At 47.0% G+C, this 26,704-nt stretch overlaps 1 protein-coding gene across 1 annotated transcript in view; it reads right to left on the bottom strand.

Moving 5' to 3' along the window:
* The window catches only part of LOC134947805 (sodium- and chloride-dependent neutral and basic amino acid transporter B(0+)-like), a 119,858-nt gene extending 93,772 nt beyond the window's left edge, over nucleotides 1-26,086 (bottom strand). Inside the window, exons 1-3 of the mRNA XM_063935683.1 lie at nucleotides 26,024-26,086; nucleotides 22,200-22,347; nucleotides 14,932-15,063 (exon numbers count right to left, since the gene is read on the bottom strand). Coding sequence (XP_063791753.1) covers nucleotides 14,932-15,063; nucleotides 22,200-22,347; nucleotides 26,024-26,086 — 343 coding nt within the window. The remainder of the gene's footprint in view (nucleotides 1-14,931; nucleotides 15,064-22,199; nucleotides 22,348-26,023) is intronic.
* Between the last annotated feature and the right edge of the window lie 618 nt (nucleotides 26,087-26,704).

The raw sequence follows: 26,704 nt of genomic DNA on the forward strand, positions 1-26,704 counted from the left end.
CACCCGCGGCCTAGCCGGCAAAGGGGCGGATGCACGCGCCGCCTTGCGCGCCCGCGGATGGGCGCCCGCAGCAGCGCCAGCAGGCTCAACCCCGGCCGTGAGCAAAGTGCTCCGGCCCGGGGCACCGGACGCCGGCTCCCGAGCAGGAGCCGTATCAATGTAGCGGGCATGGGGGCCAGAGGAGTGGCGGGGACGGGGCATGGCAGGCCACAAGTTAATCCAAGGTAATGGGGACAGAGGGGCACAGTATAAAGCACACTGTCACAGCAGCAGCACACCTAAATTCAACAATGGCAAGCAGCACAGCAAGGAGACAAAGGGGGGAAGAGCACTCACCCTCACAGGGCAAAAGCAGAAGAGGCTGACCCAGCCCCTTTCCCAGGCTTAAGAACCCATTCCACCTACCCCCAACATTCATTCCTATTGGCTAACCATAAAACTCCCTGCCTTACCGTCCTGCCCCCAGACAAGCTGAGGTTTAACCCACTCCTCTCCTATTCTGTCAATTCGTTCTCCTTAGGTAAAAAAGCATCGTCGCTGTGTAATGCTTTTGTACCTGTGCGGCGGGGGGAGAGCCAGACATGCGGGGCGGACTAGCTCTGTGCTGGGCGTCCCCCCGCATGTCTGTGAAACTGATCGTAGCCATGCAAAATTTTGCATGGCTACGATCAGGTCTGAATTAGCGCCTGTGACTTTTTCTCACACCAAGTTCTGTTGTGCTTCATCTATTACTTTGTATGCGTTTAAAACTAATTCCTGTCAAAGTTGCAGCCCAGTGTCTCTAGTACACCCTGCCAGTTGTGTTCCGCTGTGTCTGTGATGCAAACAATAAATAAAATTTAAAGAAAAGGATGGTACTAGTATACACCTCTCATTGTGGCTCTGTCACCCTGGGTGTCCTACACCTTATGGGGTATTCAGGCTAGGGGGTAAATTTACTAAGATGGGAGTTCTATTTAAGATGGGATGTTACCCATAGCAACAAATCAGATTCCAGGTATTATCTTCTAGAAGGTGCTAGATAAATGAGAAGTAGAAGCTGATTGGTTGCGATGGGCAACATCGCCTCTTAAATAGATCTCCCATCTTAGTAAATTTACCCCTTGGTGTATGAGGAGTGGACATATCTGTATAATATTCTATGGGTGGAATTCAAATGTTTGAAAAGTCAGTTGGATGTCTGTTTTTTCCTGTCTATTAGATAGGAAAAAACAGACTCCCAACTCACTTTTCAAACATTTGAATCTCCCCCTTTATGCTAAAGGGGGGTACTCACGGAGCGATAATCTAAGCAATCTGAATAGATTGCTTAGATTTTAAGCATGATCGCTCCGTGTGTACCCCCTACAGCGATAGCGATGCGCAGCCCCGCTCATCGCTATCGCTAGTGCTAGATTGCACCCCCCCGTCTCCCCCCGAACGCTCAGCACACATCGCGCTGTGCTGAGCGGTGGGAGAGATGTGTGCTGAGCGGTTCGCTCAGCACACATCTCTCCCACATCGGCCCGTGAATACGGGCCTTAAATTATTGCAAAGTATTGTAAGTGTATACTACAGCCACCAGTTATTTTATACTGCATTTCAATCAAGGTTAACAATGTCTTGGTGGGATAGGGTGGCCTGGCTCAGTGTCTGCTCTAGGGCCCAGAGCAGGGACATATTAACAGAGGAGGAGGCCCGTGTGCAACCTCCTCCATCCAGACTCACTACTCTGTAGCAAGCGCCCGGCAGCTCAATAAAGTCTGAGCACTAAAGGGGCACAGATAGTAATGCGCACTCGCAGATCTCCGGGGAAATGGCGTGGTGGCCATTTTCCCAGAGATTTCCTTATGCGCATGAGCAAAACTCCGGAAAAATGGCCGCCGCACCATTTACCCTGAGATTTGTGGAGAGATGCTGCCATCGGAGGACTCTGGAGAGGTGAGTATTAAAAAAATGGATGCGCGATGTGGGCCCCCCTGGGCCCTAGCAGCCCATGTGCACCACAGACACTGCACCCATTATAGATACGCCACTGGCCCAGAGTCCTTCATTTATGGCATGGCTAAATGATAGCGTGGCTCAACGGACAATTTTTTTTTTACTTTGGATGATGGAAAGATTAGGGAGGATCGTGGCATTGCTACACTATATGATATAATTTGTTTGAGTGTTGAAAGCCCAACAATTACATTTTATCATATATGCAATATTTAATATACAGTAAGTTACGGGGTGCGGCGATAGAGGAATTCCCAGATCTGTAATATGTCAGACAGGTTTTCTCAGAATTTAAAATTACCTCACAGGTGCCGATATCAAGAAACCTTCAATACAGTGTAATTTGTTTATTTCCTTACATGCCCAGGTTGTTTTATAAGCATATGAGCATGAAACAAGCAGATAAAATCTAAATGACAGTACCTAGAAGTTCTATAAATACAGACATCTATCTCTTGAATTCATTAGGGCCTACTTGGATTACTTACAGTACAAAGAGTTATAAACCACAATGAAAGGCTCCAACCAAAATGCAACTTCAGGCTAGAAGAACCAATGAATGTCACAAGAATTCACAATAAACATGGGTTCAAAATAGAAAGGCAGTTCTGTCCATTAGAGCAAATGGTATACAAAATCTAAATATTCATTTTATGACAATAAAGAAGTAGTAAGTTTAACCAGCAATAGAGTGTCATATTTTTCAGAGTCCTGTGGAGTCGGCATTTGGGGATATCGGGATTTCTTCAGTCGGTATTTTGACCTGAAGGAAACCTGACGGGATTACTGATGATTGGTGATGTGACTGCCGGTATTTTTACCGTCGGCATTCAGGGATGACGGGATTTCTTCAGTTGGTATACTGACCTGAAGGGGAGCCTGTCGGTGTTGTGGTTGTCAGTATTTGAGTAATGTACACACGTCAGTTGTCTAGATAATGAGTGCGTCAGCATTGCGATATGTTCGGTATTATGTTCTGTCTATGGCCCTCATTCCGAGTTGATCGGTCGCAAGGCGAATTTAGCAGAGTTACACACGCTAAGCCTACACCTACTGGGAGTGAATCTTAGCTTCTTAAAATTGCGACCGATGTATTCGCAATATTGCGATTACTAACTACTTAGCAGTTTCAGAGTAGCTCCAGACTTACTCTGCCTGTGCGATCAGTTCAGTGCTTGTCGTTCCTGGTTGACGTCACAAACACACCCAGCGTTCGCCCAGGCACTCCCACCGTTTCCCCGGCCACTCCTGCGTTTTTTCCGGAAACGGTAGCGTTTTCAGCCACACGCCCCTGAAACGCCGTGTTTCCGCCCAGTAACACCCATTTCCTGTCAATCACATTACGATCGCCGGAGCGAGGAAAAAGCCGTGAGTAAAAATACTTTCTTCATAGTAAAGTTACTTGGCGCAGTCGCAGTGCGAACATTGCGCATGCGTACTAAGCGGATTTTCACTGCGATGCGATGAAAAATACCGAGCGAACAACTCGGAATGAGGGCCTATATTTTAGCTATTGGCATAATGATTGTGCTGGTGTTCTACTGGTGTCAGTATATTGCTTGTTGATGTTATATGTATGTCGATATATTGTCATTCAGTATTTGGTTGTGGGAATTCTGTCAGTAGGTATTTCTTCCGTAGGTAACTTAACTAATACCGACTAGCCTTACTTCTTTTTGGATTTACACACTGCTTAATGTATGTCTGTCCAAGTTGCATATTGCAGATTTATACCTACCTATGAATGCATTCCCAGTTTCCCAGATATTGCATGCTTCTTGTATCTCTTATGGGAGCTAAAGGGCTGGTCCTATCATGTAGGATGTGTCTTTTGCTGACCCGATGTAGTGTGCCTGAGGAATTTGTGTTGTTTTTGCTAGTCTAGATTAACCTCTCCCTTACATGCACCTGGGAAGGGTCAGTAAGTTGATTGAACAATTTCCATTCCACGAAATTACTGTTCTGGGCAGCTTGTATGGGATCAGTAGCTGGAGCGTATGCTGATCCTTGTAGTGCCATATTGAAGAATCCTGGTGTGCCTCCAGGTGAGTTGTCTCTTAATTTAGAAATACATAATATATGACCCAAAGTGGTGCTAGGACCATCAAAGCATAGACACCTTGCTGTGGTTGGTAATTTACCATACGTATGTTTGCAAGTGTATATAACTGAGTAGAGATGTGCACCGGAAATTTTTCGGGTTTTGTGTTTTGGTTTTGGGTTCGGTTCCGCGGCCGTGTTTTGGGTTCGACCGCGTTTTGGCAAAACCTCACCGATTTTTTTTTGTCGGATTCGGGTGTGTTTTTCAAAAAACACTAAAAAACAGCTTAAATCATAGAATTTGGGGGTCATTTTGATCCCAAAGTATTATTAACCTCAAAAACCATAATTTACACTCATTTTCAGTCTATTCTGAATACCTCACACCTCACAATATTATTTTTAGTCCTAAAATTTGCACCGAGGTCGCTGGATGACTAAGCTAAGCGACCCTAGTGGCCGACACAAACACCTGGCCCATCTAGGAGTGGCACTGCAGTGTCACGCAGGATGTCCCTTCCAAAAAACCCTCCCCAAACAGCACATGACGCAAAGAAAAAAAGAGGCGCAATGAGGTAGCTGTGTGAGTAAGCTAAGCGACCCTAGTGGCCGACACAAACACCTGGCCCATCTAGGAGTGGCACTGCAGTGTCACACAGGATGGCCCTTCCAAAAAACCCTCCCCAAACAGCACATGACGCAAAGAAAAAAAGAGGCGCAATGAGGTAGCTGTGTGAGTAAGATAAGCGACCCTAGTGGCCGACACAAACACCGGGCCCATCTAGGAGTGGCACTGCAGTGTCACGCAGGATGTCCCTTCCAAAAAACCCTCCCCAAACAGCACATGACGCAAAGAAAAAAAGAGGCGCAATGAGGTAGCTGTGTGAGTAAGCTAAGCGACCCTAGTGGCCGACACAAACACCTGGCCCATCTAGGAGTGGCACTGCAGTGTCACGCAGGATGTCCCTTCCAAAAAACCCTCCCCAAACAGCACATGACGCAAAGAAAAAAAGAGGCGCAATGAGGTAGCTGTGTGAGTAAGATAAGCGACCCTAGTGGCCGACACAAACACGGGCCCATCTAAGAGTGGCACTGCAGTGGCACGCAGGATGGCCCTTCCAAAAAACCCTCCCCAAACAGCACATGACGCAAAGAAAAAAAGAGGCGCAATGAGGTAGCTGTGTGAGTAAGATAAGCGACCCTAGTGGCCGACACAAACACCGGGCCCATCTAGGAGTGGCACTGCAGTGTCACGCAGGATGTCCCTTCCAAAAAACCCTCCCCAAACAGCACATGACGCAAAGAAAAAAAGAGGCGCAATGAGGTAGCTGTGTGAGTAAGCTAAGCGACCCTAGTGGCCGACACAAACACCTGGCCCATCTAGGAGTGGCACTGCAGTGTCACGCAGGATGTCCCTTCCAAAAAACCCTCCCCAAACAGCACATGACGCAAAGAAAAAAAGAGGCGCAATGAGGTAGCTGTGTGAGTAAGATAAGCGACCCTAGTGGCCGACACAAACACCGGGCCCATCTAGGAGTGGCACTGCAGTGGCACGCAGGATGGCCCTTCCAAAAAACCCTCCCCAAACAGCACATGACGCAAAAAATTAAATTAAGAAAAATTAATTAATTAATTAAATTAAGAAAAATTAAAGAAAAAAGAGGTGCAAGATGGAATTGTCCTTGGGCCCTCCCACCCACCCTTGAGTTGTATAAACAGGACATGCACACTTTAACCAACCCATCATTTCAGTGACAGGGTCTGCCACACGACTGTGACTGAAATGACGGGTTGGTTTGGACCCCCACCAAAAAAGAAGCAATTAATCGCTCCTTGCACAAACTGGCTCTACAGAGGCACGATCTCCACCTCATCATCATCCTCCGATATATCACCGTGTACATCCCCCTCCTCACAGATTATCAATTCGTCCCCACTGGAATCCACCATCTCAGCTCCCTGTGTACTTTGTGGAGGCAATTGCTGCTGGTCAATGTCTCCACGGAGGAATTGATTATAATTCATTTTAATGAACATCATCTTCTCCACATTTTCTGGATGTAACCTCGTACGCCGATTGCTGACAAGGTGAGCGGCGGCACTAAACACTCTTTCGGAGTACACACTTGTGGGAGGGCAACTTAGGTAGAATAAAGCCAGTTTGTGCAAGGGCCTCCAAATTGCCTCTTTTTCCTGCCAGTATAAGTACGGACTGTGTGACGTGCCTACTTGGATGCGGTCACTCATATAATCCTCCACCATTCTTTCAATGGTGAGAGAATCATATGCAGTGACAGTAGACGACATGTCCGTAATCGTTGTCAGGTCCTTCAGTCCGGACCAGATGTCAGCATCAGCAGTCGCTCCAGACTGCCCTGCATCACCGCCAGCGGGTGGGCTCGGAATTCTGAGCCTTTTCCTCGCACCCCCAGTTGCGGGAGAATGTGAAGGAGGAGATGTTGACAGGTCGCGTTCCGCTTGACTTGACAATTTTCTCACCAGCAGGTCTTTGAACCCCAGCAGACTTGTGTCTGCCGGAAAGAGAGATCCAAGGTAGGCTTTAAATCTAGGATCGAGCACGGTGGCCAAAATGTAGTACTCTGATTTCAACAGATTGACCACCCGTGAATCCTTGTTAAGCGAATTAAGGGCTCCATCCACAAGTCCCACATACCTAGCAGAATCGCTCCGTGTTAGCTCCTCCTTCAATGTCTCCAGCTTCTTCTGCAAAAGCCTGATGAGGGGAATGACCTGACTCAGGCTGGCAGTGTCTGAACTGACTTCACGTGTGGCAAGTTCTAAGGGCATCAGAACCTTGCACAATGTTGAAATCATTCTCCACTGCGCTTGAGACAGGTGCATTCCACCTCCTATATCGTGCTCAATTGTATAGGCTTGAATGGCCTTTTGCTGCTCCTCCAACCTCTGAAGCATATAGAGGGTTGAATTCCACCTCGTTACCACTTCTTGCTTCAGATGATGGCAGGGCAGGTTCAGTTGTTTTTGGTGGTGCTCCAGTCTTCTGTACGTGGTGCCTGTACGCCGAAAGTGTCCCGCAATTCTTCTGGCCACCGACAGCATCTCTTGCACGCCCCTGTCGTTTTTTTTAAAATTCTGCACCACCAAATTCAAGGTATGTGCAAAACATGGGACGTGCTGGAATTTGCCCATATTTAATGCACACACAATATTGCTGGCGTTGTCCGATGCCACAAATCCACAGGAGAGTCCAATTGGGGTAAGCCATTCCGCGATGATCTTCCTCAGTTGCCGTAAGAGGTTTTCAGCTGTGTGCGTATTCTGGAAAGCGGTGATACAAAGCGTAGCCTGCCTAGGAAAGAGTTGGCGTTTGCGAGATGCTGCTACTGGTGCCGCCGCTGCTGTTCTTGCGGCGGGAGTCCATACATCTACCCAGTGGGCTGTCACAGTCATATAGTCCTGACCCTGCCCTGCTCCACTTGTCCACATGTCCGTGGTTAAGTGGACATTGGGTACAACTGCATTTTTTAGGACACTGGTGAGTCTTTTTCTGACGTCCGTGTACATTCTCGGTATCGCCTGCCTAGAGAAGTGGAACCTAGATGGTATTTGGTAACGGGGGCACACTACCTCAAGAAATTGTCTAGTTCCCTGTGAACTAACGGCGGATACCGGACGCACGTCTAACACCAACATAGTTGTCAAGGCCTCAGTTATCCGCTTTGCAGCAGGATGACTGCTGTGATATTTCATCTTCCTCGCAAAGGACTGTTGGACAGTCAATTGCTTACTGGAAGTAGTACAAGTGGGCTTACGACTTCCCCTCTGGGATGACCATCGACTCCCAGCAGCAACAACAGCAGCGCCAGCAGCAGTAGGCGTTACACGCAAGGATGCATCGGAGGAATCCCAGGCAGGAGAGGAATCGTCAGAATTGCCAGTGACATGGCCTGCAGGACTATTGGCTTTCCTGGGTAAGGAGGAAATTGACACTGAGGGAGTTGGTGGGGTGGTTTGCGTGAGCTTGGTTACAAGAGGAAGGGATTTACTGGTCAGTGGACTGCTTCCGCTGTCACCCAAAGTTTTTGAACTTGTCACTGACTTATTATGAATGCGCTGCAGGTGACATATAAGGGAGGATGTTCCGAGGTGGTTAACGTCCTTACCCCTACTTATTACAGCTTGACAAAGGCAACACACGGCTTGACAAATGTTGTCCGCATTTCTGGTGAAATACTTCCACAACGAAGAGCTGATTTTTTTTGTATTTTGACCAGGCATGTCAATGGCCCTATTCATCCGACGGACAAAAGGGGTCTCCCCGGGTGCCTGACTTAAACAAACCACCTCACCATCAGAATCCTCCTGGTCAATTTCCTCCCCAGCGCCAGCAACACCCATATCCTCCTCATCCTGGTGTACTTCAACACTGACATCTTCAATCTGACTATCAGGAACTGGACTGCGGGTGCTCCTTCCAGCACTTGCAGGGGGCGTGCAAATGGTGGAAGGCGCATGCTCTTCACGTCCAGTGTTGGGAAGGTCAGGCATCGCAACCGACACAATTGGAGTCGGGCTCTCCTTGTGGATTTGGGATTTCGAAGAACGCACAGTTCTTTGCGGTGCTACTGCTTTTGCCAGCTTGAGTCTTTTCATTTTTCTAGCGAGAGGCTGAGTGCTTCCATCCTCATGTGAAGCTGAACCACTAGCCATGAACATAGGCCAGGGCCTCAGCCGTTCCTTGCCACTCCGTGTGGTAAATGGCATATTGGCAAGTTTACGCTTCTCCTCCGACAATTTTATTTTAGGTTTTGGAGTCCTTTTTTTACTGATATTTGGTGTTTTGGATTTTACATGCTCTGTACTATGACATTGGGCATCGGCCTTGGCAGACGACGTTGCTGGCATTTCATCGTCTCGGCCATGACTAGTGGCAGCAGCTTCAGCACGAGGTGGAAGTGGATCTTGATCTTTCCCTAATTTTGGAACCTCAACATTTTTGTTCTCCATATTTTAATAGGCACAACTAAAAGGCACCTCAGGTAAACAATGGAGATGGATGGATACTAGTATACTTATGGATGGACTGCCGAGTGCCGACACAGAGGTAGCTACAGCCGTGGACTACCGTACTGTGTCTGCTGCTAATATAGACTGGATGATAATGAGATGAAATCAATATAATATCACTAGTACTGCAGCCGGACAGGTATGTATATTTATTATGTAATGACTGATGACGGACCTGCTGGACACTGTCAGCTCAGCAGCACCGCAGACTGCTACAGTAAGCTACTATACTATAGTAGTATGTACAAAGAAGAAAGAAAAAAAAAAAACCACGGGGAGGTGGTATACAATTATGGATGGACTGCCGAGTGCCGACACAGAGGTAGCTACAGCCGTGGACTACCGTACTGTGTCTGCTGCTAATATAGACTGGATGATAATGAGATGAAATCAATATAATATCACTAGTACTGCAGCCGGACAGGTATGTATATTTATTATGTAATGACTGATGACGGACCTGCTGGACACTGTCAGCTCAGCAGCACCGCAGACTGCTACAGTAAGCTACTATACTATAGTAGTATGTACAAAGAAGAAAGAAAAAAAAAAACCACGGGGAGGTGGTATACAATTATGGATGGACTGCCGAGTGCCGACACAGAGGTAGCTACAGCCGTGGACTACCGTACTGTGTCTGCTGCTAATATAGACTGGATGATAATGAGATGAAATCAATATAATATCACTAGTACTGCAGCCGGACAGGTATGTATATTTATTATGTAATGACTGATGACGGACCTGCTGGACACTGTCAGCTCAGCAGCACCGCAGACTGCTACAGTAAGCTACTATACTATAGTAGTATGTACAAAGAAGAAAAAAAAAAAAAACCACGGGGAGGTGGTATACAATTATGGATGGACTGCCGAGTGCCGACACAGAGGTAGCTACAGCCGTGGACTACCGTACTGTGTCTGCTGCTAATATAGACTGGATGATAATGAGATGAAATCAATATAATATCACTAGTACTGCAGCCGGACAGGTATGTATATTTATTATGTAATGACTGATGACGGACCTGCTGGACACTGTCAGCTCAGCAGCACCGCAGACTGCTACAGTAAGCTACTATACTATAGTAGTATGTACAAAGAAGAAAGAAAAAAAAAAAACCACGGGGAGGTGGTATACAATTATGGATGGACTGCCGAGTGCCGACACAGAGGTAGCTACAGCCGTGGACTAACGTACTGTGTCTGCTGCTAATATAGACTGGATGATAATGAGATGAAATCAATATAATATCACTAGTACTGCAGCCGGACAGGTATGTATATTTATTATGTAATGACTGATGACGGACCTGCTGGACACTGTCAGCTCAGCAGCACCGCAGACTGCTACAGTAAGCTACTATACTATAGTAGTATGTACAAAGAAGAAAGAAAAAAAAAAAAACACGGGGAGGTGGTATACAATTATGGATGGACTACCGAGTGCCGACACAGAGGTAGCTACAGCCGTGGACTAACGTACTGTGTCTGCTGCTAATATAGACTGGATGATAATGAGATGAAATCAATATAATATCACTAGTACTGCAGCCGGACAGGTATGTATATTTATTATGTAATGACTGATGACGGACCTGCTGGACACTGTCAGCTCAGCAGCACCGCAGACTGCTACAGTAAGCTACTATACTATAGTAGTATGTACAAAGAAGAAAGAAAGAAAAAAAAACCACGGGGAGGTGGTATACAATTATGGATGGACTGCCGAGTGCCGACACAGAGGTAGCTACAGCCGTGGACTAACGTACTGTGTCTGCTGCTAATATAGACTGGATGATAATGAGATGAAATCAATATATATGTATATATAATATCACTAGTACTGCAGCCGGACAGGTATATGTATTTATTATGTAATGACTGATGACGGACCTGCTGGACACTGTCAGCTCAGCAGCACCGCAGACTGCTACAGTAAGCTACTATAGTAGTATGTATAAAGAAGAATGAAAAAAACCACGGGTAGGTGGTATACAATATTATATATATATATATTATATACAATTATATATATATATATATATATATATATATATATATATATATTAAACTGGTGGTGATTGATTATTAAACTGGTGGTCAGGTCACTGGTCACACTATCAGCAACTTGCAAGTAGTACTCCTAAGCAGACAATCACAAAATATATTATACTGGTCTGGTGGTCAGTGTGGTCACAATGGCAGTGTGGCACTGACTCTGGCAGCAAAAGTGTGCACTGTACGTTATATGTACTCCTGAGTCCTGCTCTCAGACTCTAACTGCTCCCCACTGTCAGTGTCTCCCCCACAAGTCAGATAATTATTAATACAGTCACACTATCTAATCTATATCACTTCAGCAAGTAGTAGTAGTATAGTAGTACTCCTCCTAATAATGCTCCCCAAAATTACTACTACTGTGTCTCTCTCTACTGTCTCACTCTCTTCTCTAAACGGAGAGGACGCCAGCCACGTCCTCTCCCTATGAATCTCAATGCACGTGTGAAAATGGCGGCGACGCGCGGCTCCTTATATAGAATCCGAGTCTCGCGATAGAATCCGAGCCTCGCGAGAATCCGACAGCGGGATGATGACGTTCGGGCGCGCTCGGGTTAACCGAGCAAGGCGGGAAGATCCGAGTCGCTCGGACCCGTGTAAAAAAAACTGAAGTTCGGGCGGGTTCGGATTCAGAGGAACCGAACCCGCTCATCTCTATAACTGAGATCTCTGCATTTTATTATCATGTAGGGTGCATGTCTCTTTTGCTGGTCTATTGCAGTATACTGAGGGAATTTGCATATCTCTATTGGTGTATCTCTAATGTGTGCAGGGTGTGCGGTCCGGGAGGGACCATGCTGTACATCCTGCACCCATATAAGTTTACTCACCTTTTGGCTGATTCCAGAGTCCCGCACTGCTGAGTAGCAGAAATCACTGGGAAAATGGTGCAGCAGCCATTATTTTCCCAGTGATTTGTGCATGCACAGTAAAGTAGTTCCGGGAACAAGGTTCCATATTCCCAAACATCTGCGCATGTGCAGTAAGCTCTGGCTCAAAGCCTAAGTCTACTGTGCTCAATACACTGTCAGAGAGGAGGGGGCCTATACAGAGCTTGCACACAGGGCTCTCTCCTATCTTAAACCACCGCTGCGGACTGTACCTTTCAACATTCTTTAATTTGTGGCCATGCTGACCTACCATGTAGTGCAGCGGTTCCCTACCCATGGTACACGTACCCCCGGGGGTATGCTGCGGACTGCTCGGGGATACTTAAAAACAAAGCAGAAGTCTTCGGCTGCATGACCCGGTGCATGCACTGTTGCACTTGGAGGATGCCGTGTCACACCGCCCTGGCTGGATGAAGGTGCCCCTGGCGTCACGCTTGGAGGATGCCAGGGACAAGCGGGGACATGCAGCCCCGACGCGGCTGAACTAAGGAAGGAAGGAGCCGTCCAGAGGATAAAATGAAACCACAGGCAGGTGCTGTTTGTGTTTAACTTTATAAGTTTTTTTTGACACTTACACTTCCTGGGTCTAACATCAGCAGCTGTCCCCGGGAGTATCTTATTCCGTCTCTTACTCCACAAGTTGATCCTGGTGGTGCTGTCCCATTACTGCTATCAAATCAGGCTGTCCTGTATAAACCTCAGTCTGGCTAATGTTGGGCAGTATGGATGGTGTAATGGTTAGCATTACTGCCTCCCTTAGGTCATGGGGTCAATACCCACCATGGCCCAAACTGTGTGGAGTTTGTATATTCTCCCTGTGTTTGCGTGAGTTTACTCCGGGTACTCTCCCACAATTCAAAAATATACTGGTATATTAATTGAAAAAAAATGTAAAATCAAAACTAAAAGCCTGTAAATGCCATTAAAGAGTTGTTTGTTTATTTAGCTAGCTAACCTAAGAACATTACTACTACCTAACAAAAACAAACTTTTCTGGCGAAGACGGATGGGTGGGGGGATTTATGAGACATTGGGGTATTCATAAATGAAAAGCCTAATCAAGGGGTACAGGAGAGAAAATAGGTTGGGAACCGTTGATGTAGTGCATGAGTAACATGCTGTCTGTCAACTGGGGAGGAAGCAGGGCCCACAATATGGAGAAAGGAGAAGAGAGCGTCATACTGCTCAAAACAAAAGGGGTAGAGGAAAAGTCACTGACTAGGAAGGGAAGAAGAGAGTACAGCCAGGGAAGAGAGAGTTGGGGGTGGGTACTCATGTTCCCTGTATATAGGTTAGTTGTACTGAATTCTAATTCTACCACCAAAAAAATCACATTCAGGCATTAGACTCTGCAACAAAACCATTGCTACCTCCTCGCCATCCACCTGAACACCTACAAATGTAATGAGTGGGAACCATATTCCTGGTGCTCCCTATTTTTAGACCTTATCTCCTCTTGGTAATTTGGGGGATTATTACTAACCCTTTTTTGCCCCGATTCTCTACTGAAGCTGGGTCCCCAAAGAAAGGGGTACCCTCAATGGTCACTATCCTTGTTTCACAAATGGGCTCATTAATGCTAGATAGGAGTTAGTAGCGTCAATCTCACAGTGTAAGCAATGGTAGCAGTTGTGACAGTCATGCTGGGAAGAAAGAGAGGTCCATGAGGAACTTTGCGGGAAATAGTTTAGACCTGCCTAGTAGCTCCTTACCTGCGCAGCCAAGCTGCGCTGGCAGGCGGCCGCGCACGGTGCGGCACACCTGTGTTGTCAGGAGCACACCCCACCAATGGCGTTCTCACACCCCGTCCCGCCCCGCGACCGCCTCAACCTGTCAAACAGGCAGAGGCGATCGCAACACGGAAATGCTTTTGCATCTCACTGGGCCTCATGGGGTGTGTGCGCACTCCCCAAAGGGATTCAGACTGCGATCGCTCCCGTTGCAGTGACCAGGTCTGAATTAGGCCCTTTGAGTGCATAAGTACATAAGAGATGTATTCTGAAATACACATATACAAGTGCCACATTTAGGAATGATAGGGAAGGTACTACGGGGTCTATTCAGACCCGAACGCAGCCGCGCGTTCCTATGCAGCGGCTGCATTCCGTCTGTCTGCGCACGCGCACTTGCCGTGCGCGACCGTTCACACTTGGAAGGATGCCGCCGCATTATGATTGACAGTTCAGGTGGTTTGGGGGCAGGTGGGGGAGGCAACCAAGCATTGCCTGGGTGGGCTGCACAAAATAGGGGCAGGGTAGGACCGCTTTCCGAAGAAAAAAAAAAAGCCACCGACTGCCTGACAGCGCAGCCGGGGGTCAACCCAAGTTCTGAAGCGTCCGCAATTAGATTGCAGACGCATCGGGAGGCGGCCCCACACATGCTTGGCGGCCTTGCCCTGTGCTGGCCGGCCTTTAGCATGTGCAGAGATGAATGCAGATATGGCTGCGTATGCAGCGGACTGCGTTCATCTCTTAATAACCCCCTATATTTCCTGTTGAAAGGTTGTCACAGACGGGCTTAATCTTTATTAACAACAACCGGTACACCAGGCTCTTCCTAATATTAGTGGGTTTCAATGTCATCATTTAAATATGTAAATGTGCATATTATATTGAATAGCCTGCCCCCTACTCTCAATCACTAGTAGTATTTGAGGTTACACAGAGTTCAGTGACCAGTAAACAAGTACTCGGTGTGCAACATCTTCCTTTACAGAGTTATACAAATCCTTGTTGACTTTTTGCACCATTAAAATTTGTTGTATGTTGCTTATACATTTTACTATTGGGGCATATTTGTACATTTTACCTGTTTATAAAATTTATTTTTTTGATTGCCCAGTCACAATTATTGAACCTAAAATAAATAGCTAAATGACAAAAAGTGAAATAAATAAGTACATTTAGCCTTACCTTGGAACAGTGGTGCAATCCTCCACACTTCTATAGGGCCCAGACTAGCAAATTGTCCCAGTGAGCATTCCAGAAACAATAATGGTAGGCCTGCCAGAGCCAGCATAATTATGTAAGGGATCAGAAATGCACCTAAAAAAGAGAACAAGGTTTCACTTGTTTTGATGTCAAATGATTGAACTATATGGGTGGGTTGTATGCAGCCCGAGTTCGGCAGCCATGCAGGATGCCGGACGAACTCAGCCTTTTTTTTTAATGGGGCAATCACTTACAGGCAAATCCATGCCTAGTAAGTGATTGCCCCTTTAGAAAAAGTCTGGGTTCGGCCGGCATCCCGTATGGCCGCTGAACTCGGGCTGCATTACATCCCACCCAATATCTGAACACATATTTATTTAAGTAATTTAATCAGCCATTGGGAAGCTCTTTCTTTTGTAGTACAGTATATCAAAGGGTGTGGTGCAGCTTGTATTATGTTGACAGTCTGTTGTCGACATTGTAAATGTTGGCATGGTTACTGTCAACGATGCGACTGGATACCGAATCTTAGACCTGCCAGATGTCAGTAGAAAAATAGGATTTTAATACCTACCTGTAAATCCTAGTCCATAAGGGATAGTGGGGAAAACTAGTACGATGGGGTATAGTGGGATCCAAAGGAGCCAGTGCACTTTACATTTCTTTAACTGGGTGTGCTGGCTCCTCCCCTCTATGCTCCCTCCCACAGGCATTTATAGGTAAAAATGTGCCCAAAGGAGAAAGGACATATATGAGTGAAGGAACATGATAACAAAAGGTGGTGAGATTTACAAACCAGCACACCACTAACATAAACAACCATCAACGGCTGGTAACAACAACAGCAACAGCCTAACAGGTAACTATAGAACAAGAACCTTCAGAAAAGTCAACGCACTGAGGCGGGCGCCCAATATTCCTTACGGACTACAAGAAAAGGATTTACCGGTAGGTATTAAAATCCTATTTTATCTAGCATCCATAAGGGATATTGGGTGAAACTAGTACGATGGGGACGTCCCAAAGCTTCAAGAATAGGCGGGAAACGTGCGGAAACTGCTGCTGCACCGCCTGCCTTAACTGGGTATCCTCTTTGGCCAGGGTATCAAACTTGTAGAACTTCACAAAGTGTTCTTCCCCGACAAGATAGCAGCTCGGCATAGTTGCAAGGCCGAGACTCCATGGGCAGCCGCCCAGGAAGAGACCACTAATCTTGTAGAGTGGGCCTTCAGAGACTTAGGAACAGGTAAGGCTGTCGACACATAAGCCTGTTGGATAGTAAGCCTAATCCAATGAGCAATGGACTGCTTTGAAGCAGGGCAACTCTTTTTCTGCACATCATAGAGCACAAACAAGAAATCCGTTTTTCTGACCCGAGCCATGCGCTTGAGATAGATCTCAAAGGCACGCACAGCATCCAATGCCTCCGGAGGAGCAGAAGCGTCAGAACTGAACGGAATTACAATAGGTTAATTTAGGTGAAACGTGGAGACAACCGTCGGCAGGAACTGCTGTTTAGTCCGGCGCTCCGCTCTGTCCTCGTAAAAGACCAAGAATGGACTTTTACACAATAAGGCCCCCAATTCCGAGATACGTTGAGCAGAAGCCAGGGCCAGTAACATCACTGTCTTCCACGTGAGTTACTTGTCTTCTACCGTCATCAGAGGTTCAAACCAGGAGGACTGTAGAAATTCCAACACTACATCCAAATTCCAGGGTGCCGTAGGCGGCACAAAGGGAGGTTGTATGTGGAGAACCCCTTGCAAGAAGGTCTGAACTTCTTGCAACACTGTCAATTTCTTCTGAAAGAAATTTGAGAGAGCTGAAATCTGGACTTTAATGGTACCCAGACGTAAGCCCTTATTCATACCAGTCTGCAGGAAATGTAGGAAATGTCCCAAGTAAAACTCTGCAGGCGGATACGTGCGTTCCTTGCACCAAGAGACATGTCTTCTCCAGATATGATGATAGTGTTTTGACGTCACAGGTTTCCTGGCCTGAACCATGGTTTCAAAAACCTTCTTGGAAAGGCCCTTGTGAGCTAGGATGTTCCGCTCAACCTCCATGCTGTCAAACTAAGTCGCCGTAAGTCAGGGTAGATGAACGGTCCTTGTTGAAGAAGATCTATTCTGAGTGGTAAAGGCCAATGGTCTTCGACGGACATGTCCAGAAGATCCGCATACCATGCCCTCCGAGGCCAAACCGGGGCATTTAGAATTGCCTGGACACCTTGATTACTCAGATGCTTTAGCACCCTTGGGAGCAATGGGATCGGAGGAAACAGGTAGACCAGCCGGTATGGCCAAGGCGACGCCAGTGCGTCCATTGCCCTCGCCTGAGGGTCCCTGGTCCATGAGCAATACCAGGGAAGTTTCTTGTTGAGACAAGAAGCCATCATGTCTATTTGTGGGCAACCCCACTGGTCGATGATCTGTTGGAACACCAGATGGTGGAGCCCCCACTCCCCCTGGTGGAGATTGTGACGACTCAGGAAGGTCACCTCCCAGGTGTCCACACCCGGAATGAAGATTGCTGACATGGCTCTTGCATTTCTTTCCACTCAGAGGAGTATCTTTGACATCTCGCGCATGCAGGCTCTGCTTTTTGTCCCTCCTTGTCGATTGATATACACCACCGACTGTACCTGGATCACTTGATCCTTGAGCAGAGGAGAGACCTGAAGCAGAGCATTGTAGATCGCCCGAAGTTCCAGAATGTTGATTGGAAGGGGGATTTCGTGGGTTGACCCCCTGCCCTGGAACTGTGCCCCTTGGGTGACAGCTCCCTATCCTCTCAGACTCACATCCGTCATGAGGAGGGTCCAATCTTGAATTCCGAAACCCCTGCCCTCCAGGAGATTAGAGGACTGTAGCCACCACAGGAGGGAAATCCTGGCCTGAGGTGACAGCTGAATCATCCGGTGCATCTGGAGATGCGATCTGGACCATTTGCTCAGGAGATCCAACTGAAACGTTCTGGCATGGAACCTCCCATACTGGATCGCCTCGTATGAGGCAACCATATTTCCTAACAATTTTATGCAAAGATGTACGGACACTCGAGTAGGTCGGAGCACCATGCGGACCATCTCCTGAAGTGTTTTCGCCTTGTCCTCTGGTAGAAACACCTTCTGGGCCACAGTACCAGCAACATCCCCAGGAGCCTCTGAGTTGGCTCCAGGTGGGACTTCTGTAAGTTGAGGATCCAGCCATGGTCGGACAGAAGATGGATGGTGTGGTCGATATGGAGCAGCAAAAGCTCCCTGGATCTTGCCTTTATCAGAAGATCTTTCAGATAAGGGACCACATTGACCCCCTGGACCCGGAGTTGAAGCATCATCTCCGCCATCACCTTCGTTAATACCCTCGGGGCTGTGGACAGGCCGTAGGGTAGTGCCTGGAATTGGAAGTGATTGTCCAGCAGGGCAAAACGCAGGTACACCTGATGAGGAGGCCAAATCGGAATATGGAGATTGGCGTCCTTGATATCCAAGGAGACCATAAATTCCTGTTCTTCCAGGCCCGCAATCAATGCTTGCAGGGATTCCATTTTAAACTTGAACATCCTCAAATAAGGATTCAAGGATTTCAGATTCAGAATGTGTCTGACCGAACCGTCTGGCTTCGGCACCACAAACAGGTTTGAATAAAACCCCTTGCCGCATTGCGGTAGTGGTACTGGAACAGTTACGTGGGACTGGACCAACTTTCAAATAGCCTGTTGCAACGTAACTTGCATATCCTCCAAAGCTGGTAAGCTTGATTTGAAAAAAAAATTTGGACACTTGGAATTTTTTGCATGGATTTTTCCAGGCCTGTTTGAATAAGTCATCTAACTCTGGAGAATCAGGGAAAGTGACATTGGGCTTCTTTTGGACAAAGAAAAACGACTGTTGTGATGCAGAGTCCTCTAGAGGGAGCTTTAACATGTCCCTTATAGCCAAAATGAGGGGTTCAATACCCTGAGCAGCATCGGGATCCCCACTAATGGGATCTAGGTCATCCCCATCATCTTGAATATCATCATCTGAATCTGATAGCAGAGTAGGTAAACCAATCTTCTGTGGACCTGCATGAGAGAGGTGGGGCTGTGCATCTGACCTAGCAGCTAAATCTGTAACAGCCTGTTTCAGTAGCTGAGTCTTCTGCACATTAGCAGTGAGCTGGGAAGACATATCTGACATCATAGTCTTAAGAGACCCTAACCAGTGGGGCGCTGGATCCTCTCCCCCAGGCCCTTCACTGATTTGTGAAGATTGACTGCATTGTTCACAGGAAACAGAACCATTAGATAATGGAGAGAATCTGGTGTGACATACACTGCACAGCTTGTGTTTGCCCATATTTCACAGTAAGCACAGTAACATACATTACTGTATGTGAGAGGAGACACAGATGAGAGAGGACACCAGCACACCCTGAGCTGCACAGCCCCAGTGAGGCTGTCAGCTTTCTAAACACAGTAAACACTTCAAGTCCTACAGAGGATCAGGATAGTGTACAATAGCGGCTCTCCCCCTTTGCTACACCCTGTACCAGTTTTCTAGTGTGTCTTGTGAGGCAGGAAGCACTGTGTGTGCTGTAGATGGCTGCTGTAAACAGGTCCCCTCAGGTCCCGCTCTGAGTTAGCCCCACTCCCTCTAATGGTGGCAGAGCTATAATGGATATTTATACTGGCAAAGTCTCCTTCATAACTTAAAACATCACACAAGTGCTAGTCAAGCCCTTTTGTGCCAGTTCTACATGGGGGATCTTAGCAGCACCCCCCCAGGATGGTCCTGTAAGCCGCGCCCATGGTCAGCCGCACTTTGAAGCGGGGGACCCCCCTATTGGGCCCCCCGGTTTGTACTCACCACCGATGTCACCTTCAGGCAGTGATAGGGGTGTGCGGCGGCTGCAGCTGTGACAGCCAAGGCGCAATGCCCTGCTGAACAACAACCCCTCAGTGGTCCTGCAGCGGGGAAGCGGCTCTGCACCCCGTAAGGCCAATGACCGCCCCCCCACCACCACCCTCCCCAACTCCCACGGTGCAGTTATGCTGTTGCCCAGACAGCATACCGAAAATAATAAAAGTTTAAAAGAAAATTGAAGAAAACTCTCTGGAGTTGCAGAGATGTGCATCCTCTCCTGAGGGCACTTTTTTCTAAACTGCCTGTGGGAGGGGGCATAGAGAGGAGGAGCCAGCACACCCAGTTGAAGCAATTTAAAGTGCACAGGCTCCTTTGGACCCCGTCTATACCCCATCATACTAGTTTCCCCCAATATCCCTTATAGATGCTAGAGAAATAGTAATACCAATTCTGGGGGTAAATGTAACAGGGTCGACTGGGCTGTGTGTAGTGCTGGCTCTTCATCTGTGACAGGAGCCAAGTGCTGCAGGAGAATATCACACTGCAGCACCTGGCTCCTGTTACTGAAGAAGAGCTGGCACTTTAGTGTCACACCTTCCGAGGGTGACAACTAGGTGAAGGCCTTACCCCCGGCATGTGAGTCCGAGTTGCCAGAGGTGCGGGGCTTTGGATGAGAATGCTCATATTTTTAAAGCAGCAACCATTTACAAGGCAAAACTAGGTGGGTTATTCTTGGTAAATGATTGCTGCTTTAAAAATACGGGCCCAAAGTCAACTCCGGCAACTTGGATCCTATTACACTTATCCCCTAGTGTAAATATTCCTCAGTCCACGCAACCACTGACAGTCACCATTCTGCACAGCCACTGTAGTCCCTACTCTTCACAACCACTGCCAGTTCCCACTCTGCACCGACACTGCCAGTCCCCACTCTGCACAGACACTGTAGTCCCCACTCTGCACAACCACTGCCAGTCCCCACTCTTCTCAACCACTACCAGTCCCCATTCTGCACAACTGCTGCCATGTCCAATCTGCACAATCACTGTAGTCCCCACTCTGCACAGCCAGACCCCAATTTACACAGCCATGGACAGTCCCCACTCTGCACAACCGCTGTAGCCCCCACTCTTCACAACCACTACCAGTCCCCACTCTGCACAGCCACTGCCACTCCCCACACTGCGCAACCACTGTCAGTCCCCACTCTTCACAACTACTGCCAGTCCCCACTCTGCACAGCCACTGCCAGTCCCCACTCTTCACAACCACTGCCAGTTCCCACTCTGCACAGCCATGGCCAGTCCCCACTCTGCACAGCCATGGCCAGTCCCCAGCTTTGCAGAGCCAGTCATAATGTACTCTGGATCCTGGTCAGTGTGTGGGGATCACTCCTACTGCCCCGCCAGTAATCTGGCTCTGGCGATAAATAAGGCCCACTTCAGGAGAGCTTGGTTAGGGAGGTACAGGTGCAGAGCAGGAAAGGACCACAGCAACACAATTTTGGTGGCTACTGTAAGTATGCGTTACCAGTGTGAAGCAAGCCGCTTCCAATGCATGCACTAGGAGACTGGGGGCTCACTAGGGGTGATGTATCTTGCTGAGGGGCTGCAGCCCTGCAGATCCTAGATAAAAATCCACCACTGATATTAAACCATTGTTTACTAACTTCAGTACGCTGATGCACCGCAGAAGATATAGTTTACTATATATTTATATATGCATATTTAAAAACTAGAAAAAAAATTGAAACATTTTAAGATTAGAAAGGTTTGGTTGTCAAAAAATAATGCACAATACATTGGAGGTGATTCAGAGGTGAGTCTTGAGATGCCCAAAAGCTGCTGTGCTAATCCACCTATGTGCGGACAAAGATGCACTATCAGCGCACAATCAGCTGCACCAGTGGACATTGCACCTACCTATGGCAGGCATAGTGTCCAAGTGACTATGGTCACCCAAGTCAGTGTAACTATGCTGTCACTGACACCAACCTGCCCACGACTTAGCCATCCCCCCAGTTACCACCCAGAAATACCCATCAAAATTACATGGCTCTCTATGCTACTTTGATCTGCGTCCCATGGTGGTAACCATTGTGACGCATGCGCAGTGTGTCTTGGATGCAGGGACAGAGGTAAAATGATGCTTTACCTGTGTCCATCCCTGAATCACCCCCAGTGTCTTAGTACAAACCATCATTCTGTTACTGAAAATGAAAAGAGGCTAGAGTTGTAAATCGCTATCAATTGTCTCCACTGGATCACCCATTTATTTACTATTGACAATACATTGATGAATGCTTAATGATTCTAGAAGGAGCTACAGGCATAGCCACCGGTAATGGTTGGTATAGCTGCTAGCACTTGAACTTTTATTTATAAGAGTTGATTCACATTACCTCCGCCATGTTTGAACGCAAGGTATGGAAATCTCCAAACATTTCCGAGTCCCACAGCGTAGCCCACCAAAGATAGGAGGTAGTCCGTTTTACTAGACCAAAACTCACGTTCTACATTTCCGTTATTGCTTGTCACACTCACATCATCCTGATAAGAAAATAGACCGTTATTACAGCTTGAAACTTAAACATTTTTCTGATATCTCCTTGTAATACTAAAGTCTGCCAGAGCGTGAACGACTATGCTATAAATAAGTACACAATACTTTCCTACTCTCCTGGAAGTTGCGGGAGACTCTCAATGTTTCGGGTAGTCCCCCACATCCATAGAAGAGTAGGCAAATCTCCTGCATCCACTTGCTTCTTGGTGAAGCAGGCACGATGGGGAGAAAGTCACCCAAAATGCAGCGCTGGGCAGATGGGGCGGGACTGAGTGACCAACCTGCAAATCACTGAGCTGCAAATCGCTGCAGTTTTCTTGGGTTGTGAGTCGGACTTAATGATGTGTAAACCCAACCCCGCCCCCCCCCCCCCCCCAGCCTCCAGCAGTGTCACCTGTCTAGGCTTCTGGAGAGGAGAAAGTAAATGTAGGAAAGTATGGAGTACACAGGTGGAACACAGGTTCCAGACATACCAGGCTTAAATCTGAGTCGCACTGTCGATGTCACATGCAGTTGGCCAATGCATCTTGATTGTTAGCGCTCAGAGACACAGAACAGAATTGAGTGCATGGCCTGTGGGATTCTTTGGGCATTCCCGGGAGCTAATAGAGGGTGGCTAAACAGATGCAGACGTTTCCATGTAAGCGGGTACATCCAAAGATGCACAACAAGTCTCAGTGGTGCATCTGAACTACACCACCACAAGATACTGCAATTAGGCATCTGAGTATTAGTGAAATGGGCCACAGCATAGGCATAAATATGCAGACACAGCTGAAACAAAAGGCGTTCAAATCTATACTGCAACTCTGTATGTACAAAGGGCCTAATTCAGGTGGCATCCTGCGCAGTTAACTGCATTAACTGCAAACACCTCTGCCTGATTGACAGGCAGAGGCGTTCACAAGACGGCGACGGAGCGTTTTCTGGGCGGCGCTGGGGAAACGGGGCCATGTCGGTGGCATTTTCGGGGTGGCTGTGTGTTATCACACGCAGCCGATCCAATCGAAAAAATGGCGGCTGAACTCTTGCTGTTGCAGTTAGGCTGTGTCGGCAGGAGGCTTCCATAGTTTCTGTTAACACGTTCTAATTGCGGCACTATCGGAATTAGAGCGTGATCACAGTGGGTGAGCGGTGGGTAGCATGCTAGGCGGCCTTGCCCTGCTATGGGCAGCCCCCAGCATGCGATTGCAAGAGTAGCAGATTCTGCTAAAAAGCAGAATCTGCTCCTCTTACTGAATTAGGCCCAAAGTCAAGACACATGCACGGTGCGACTCAGACACATACGCAGACTTAATTATATTGGCTAGTTATGTGCGACATCAACACTGCGTTCATTGCCATAACAGGCCCATACTGTAGTTCCAACTGTAAAAGTACTGTATGCAAGATTTGCAAAGTGATACTTGCTTTTGCATTAAAAAAAATAAATTGCTGCTTTAAATCTTAGTGCTTAATTCACCGAAATCTCAGCACTTGAAAATCTTGCACTCTGATACATTTGGGCCATTTTGCATTCTCCTTACATTTCCCTTAGAGAAAATACTATTACTTACAACATCAAAAAGTCTCAGTTTGAAAGAAAACAAAACATGTTTTTTGGGTTTGTTTTTTTTCAATCCAAGGAAAAAATGAAGGTATACACATATATTCATCTATTCTATACTATTAATAGCATTGTTCATTTGTATGTACTGTATGTTCTCCGGGTGTGGTTCGTTTTATCGACAGTATCTAGGTCGACAATGTTTAGGTCGACCACTATAGGTCGACAGTCACTAGGTCGACATGGATGGAAGGTCGACAGGGTTTCTAGGTCGACATGTGCTAGGTCGACAGGTCTAAAGGTCGACATGAGGATTTTTTTTTTGTGTCGTTTTCTTCGTAAAGTGACCGGGATCCCAAATTAGTGCACCACGTCCCCTCGCATGGCTCGCTTCGCTCGCCATGCTTCGGGCATTGTGCCTTCGCTCCGCTACCGCTTCGCTCGGCACACTTTACCGTTCCAATCGTAGTCCACGTGGATCGTTAAGTATGAAAAAATAAAAAATAAAAATGTGAAAAACTCATGTCGACCTTTAGACCTGTCGACCTAGCACATGTCGACCTAGAAACCCTGTCGACCTTCCATCCATGTCGACCTAGTGACTGTCGACCTATAGTGGTCGACCTAAACATTGTCGACCTAGACACTATCGATCTTCAGACCGGATCCCATGTTCTCCATAAACTCAAGAACTACTGAACCGATATTGATCTGGTTTTCACTTAAATGTTCCTTGAGTAACATACCTGTAGGCTGTGAGTCATCTCGCTTTCATGTTAATTGGCTAATTAGCGAACTAAATCATCAACGCATTGCATCGTCTCTGTTGTTGTGCCACAGAGCAGGTAATGCGGGGGTCAGAGCAACACATGTGTATTGGGGGCAGAGTAGGGGATAGGGAGAAGGTAATGAGGGGGTCAGAGCAACACGTGTAATGAGGGGCGGAGTAGGGGATGGGGAGCAGGTAATGAGGGGGTCAGAGCAACACGTGTAATGAGGGGCAGAGTAGGGGATGGGGAGCAGGTAATGCGGGGGTCAGAGCAACACGTGTAATGAGGGGCAGAGTAGGGGATGGGGAGCAGGTAATGCGGGGGTCAGAGAAACACATGTGTAATGGGGGGCAGAGTAGGGGATGGGGAGCAGGTAATGCGGGGGTCAGAGCAACACGTGTAATGAGGGGCAGAGTAGGGGATGGGGAGCAGGTAATGAGGGGTCAGAGCAACACGTGTAATGGGGGGCAGAGTAGGAGATGGGGAGCAGGTAATGCGGGGGTCAGAGAAACACATGTGTAACGGGGGGCAGAGTAGGAGATGGGGAGCAGGTAATGCGGGGGTCAGAGCAACACATGTGTAATGGGGGGCAGAGTAGGGGATGGGGAGCAGGTAATGCGGGGGTCAGAGAAACACGTGTAACGGGGGGCAGAGGCACACATGGGTAATGGGGCACATAATAATGAGGCATCCCTTGTCATTTAGGAAAATGCTTATTTTATTCAAGTGTGGCAAGAGTGTGCAAAGGCGCATGTCAGTATGGGGGAGGGGGAGGCAAGGGGACTCCAGTCAGTGTTGTGGGGGGCAGTGGGCTGAGGGAAAACCATTTGGGCATCGCCTGCATGTCACTGACTGCAGTGCTGTTGACTCGGGCGGGCTGTGGCCATCTTGCGGCTTCTGGCTGGCTGTCAGGACCCTGAGCAGCCAGCCAGAAGCCAGGTGGGGGTACTAGGCGAGTGGGCTCCTTATGCATCAGACGTGTTCATGCGATATTTATGAATTTTCATATTATGACCTCATAACTGAAGGCAGCAATAAGGAATTGGTAAGCAATGAGAAAATAAAAATTAGTTTTACTACAGAACATATTAAGTCAGATGAGTGAACTAAAAAAATTAGAAAAAGGAATCATTGATTGAAATTAATAATTACTCAGCAATGACAGGTAGGCACTGCTGTACATACTGTATATACTATATATATATATATATATATATATATATATATATATTTATAATCATTATCCAGAAAGATACAAATTATCATCCACATTAGATAAGTGTAATTTAAGAAAGTGATGACAGTAAAAAAATTTGGAAATTATTATTTCTATATAAATAAACTTACATTAGTTTGTGTCGATTTTTTCTTGCAGCATTTCATGAATCCTGGTAAGGCTATATTTCCCATGTCCTGTGTCTGATTATGTTCTTAGTAAATCACTGCTTGTATCCTCTGTGCTATGCTGCCTTTGAATGAAGTGGGATGTAAGCAGACACAGTACTAATGAGTGTATGCAATAAAGGAACCTACAATGACTCCCTGTGATTACTCAACGAAACTAGTCTGCACAGAGTGTCTTGGTACAATAATTAACTATGCAAATATTGAGCCTGTATAACTTTATAGAAACTTACAAACCTGTAAAACTGCACAATTCCAGAGTATTTATTAAATGATGTCTCCTAATTCTGGAATGTATCAGATTCATAACTGACAAAGGAACACTAGCGTTCCCTCCTGTATATTAGAGATGAGCGCCTGAAATTTTTCGGGTTTTGTGTTTTGGTTTTGGGTTCGGTTCCGCGGCCGTGTTTTGGGTTCGACCGCGTTTTGGCAAAACCTCACCGAATTTTTTTTGTCGGATTCGGGTGTGTTTTGGATTCGGGTGTTTTTTTCAAAAAACACTAAAAAACAGCTTAAATCATTGAATTTGCGGTCATTTTGATCCCATAGTATTATTAACCTCAATAACCATAATTTATACTCATTTTCAGTCTATTCTGAACACCTCACACCTCACAATAT

The sequence above is a fragment of the Pseudophryne corroboree genome, chromosome 8 (genome assembly GCF_028390025.1).
Source record: "Pseudophryne corroboree isolate aPseCor3 chromosome 8, aPseCor3.hap2, whole genome shotgun sequence".
Classification (NCBI taxonomy): domain Eukaryota; kingdom Metazoa; phylum Chordata; class Amphibia; order Anura; family Myobatrachidae; genus Pseudophryne; species Pseudophryne corroboree.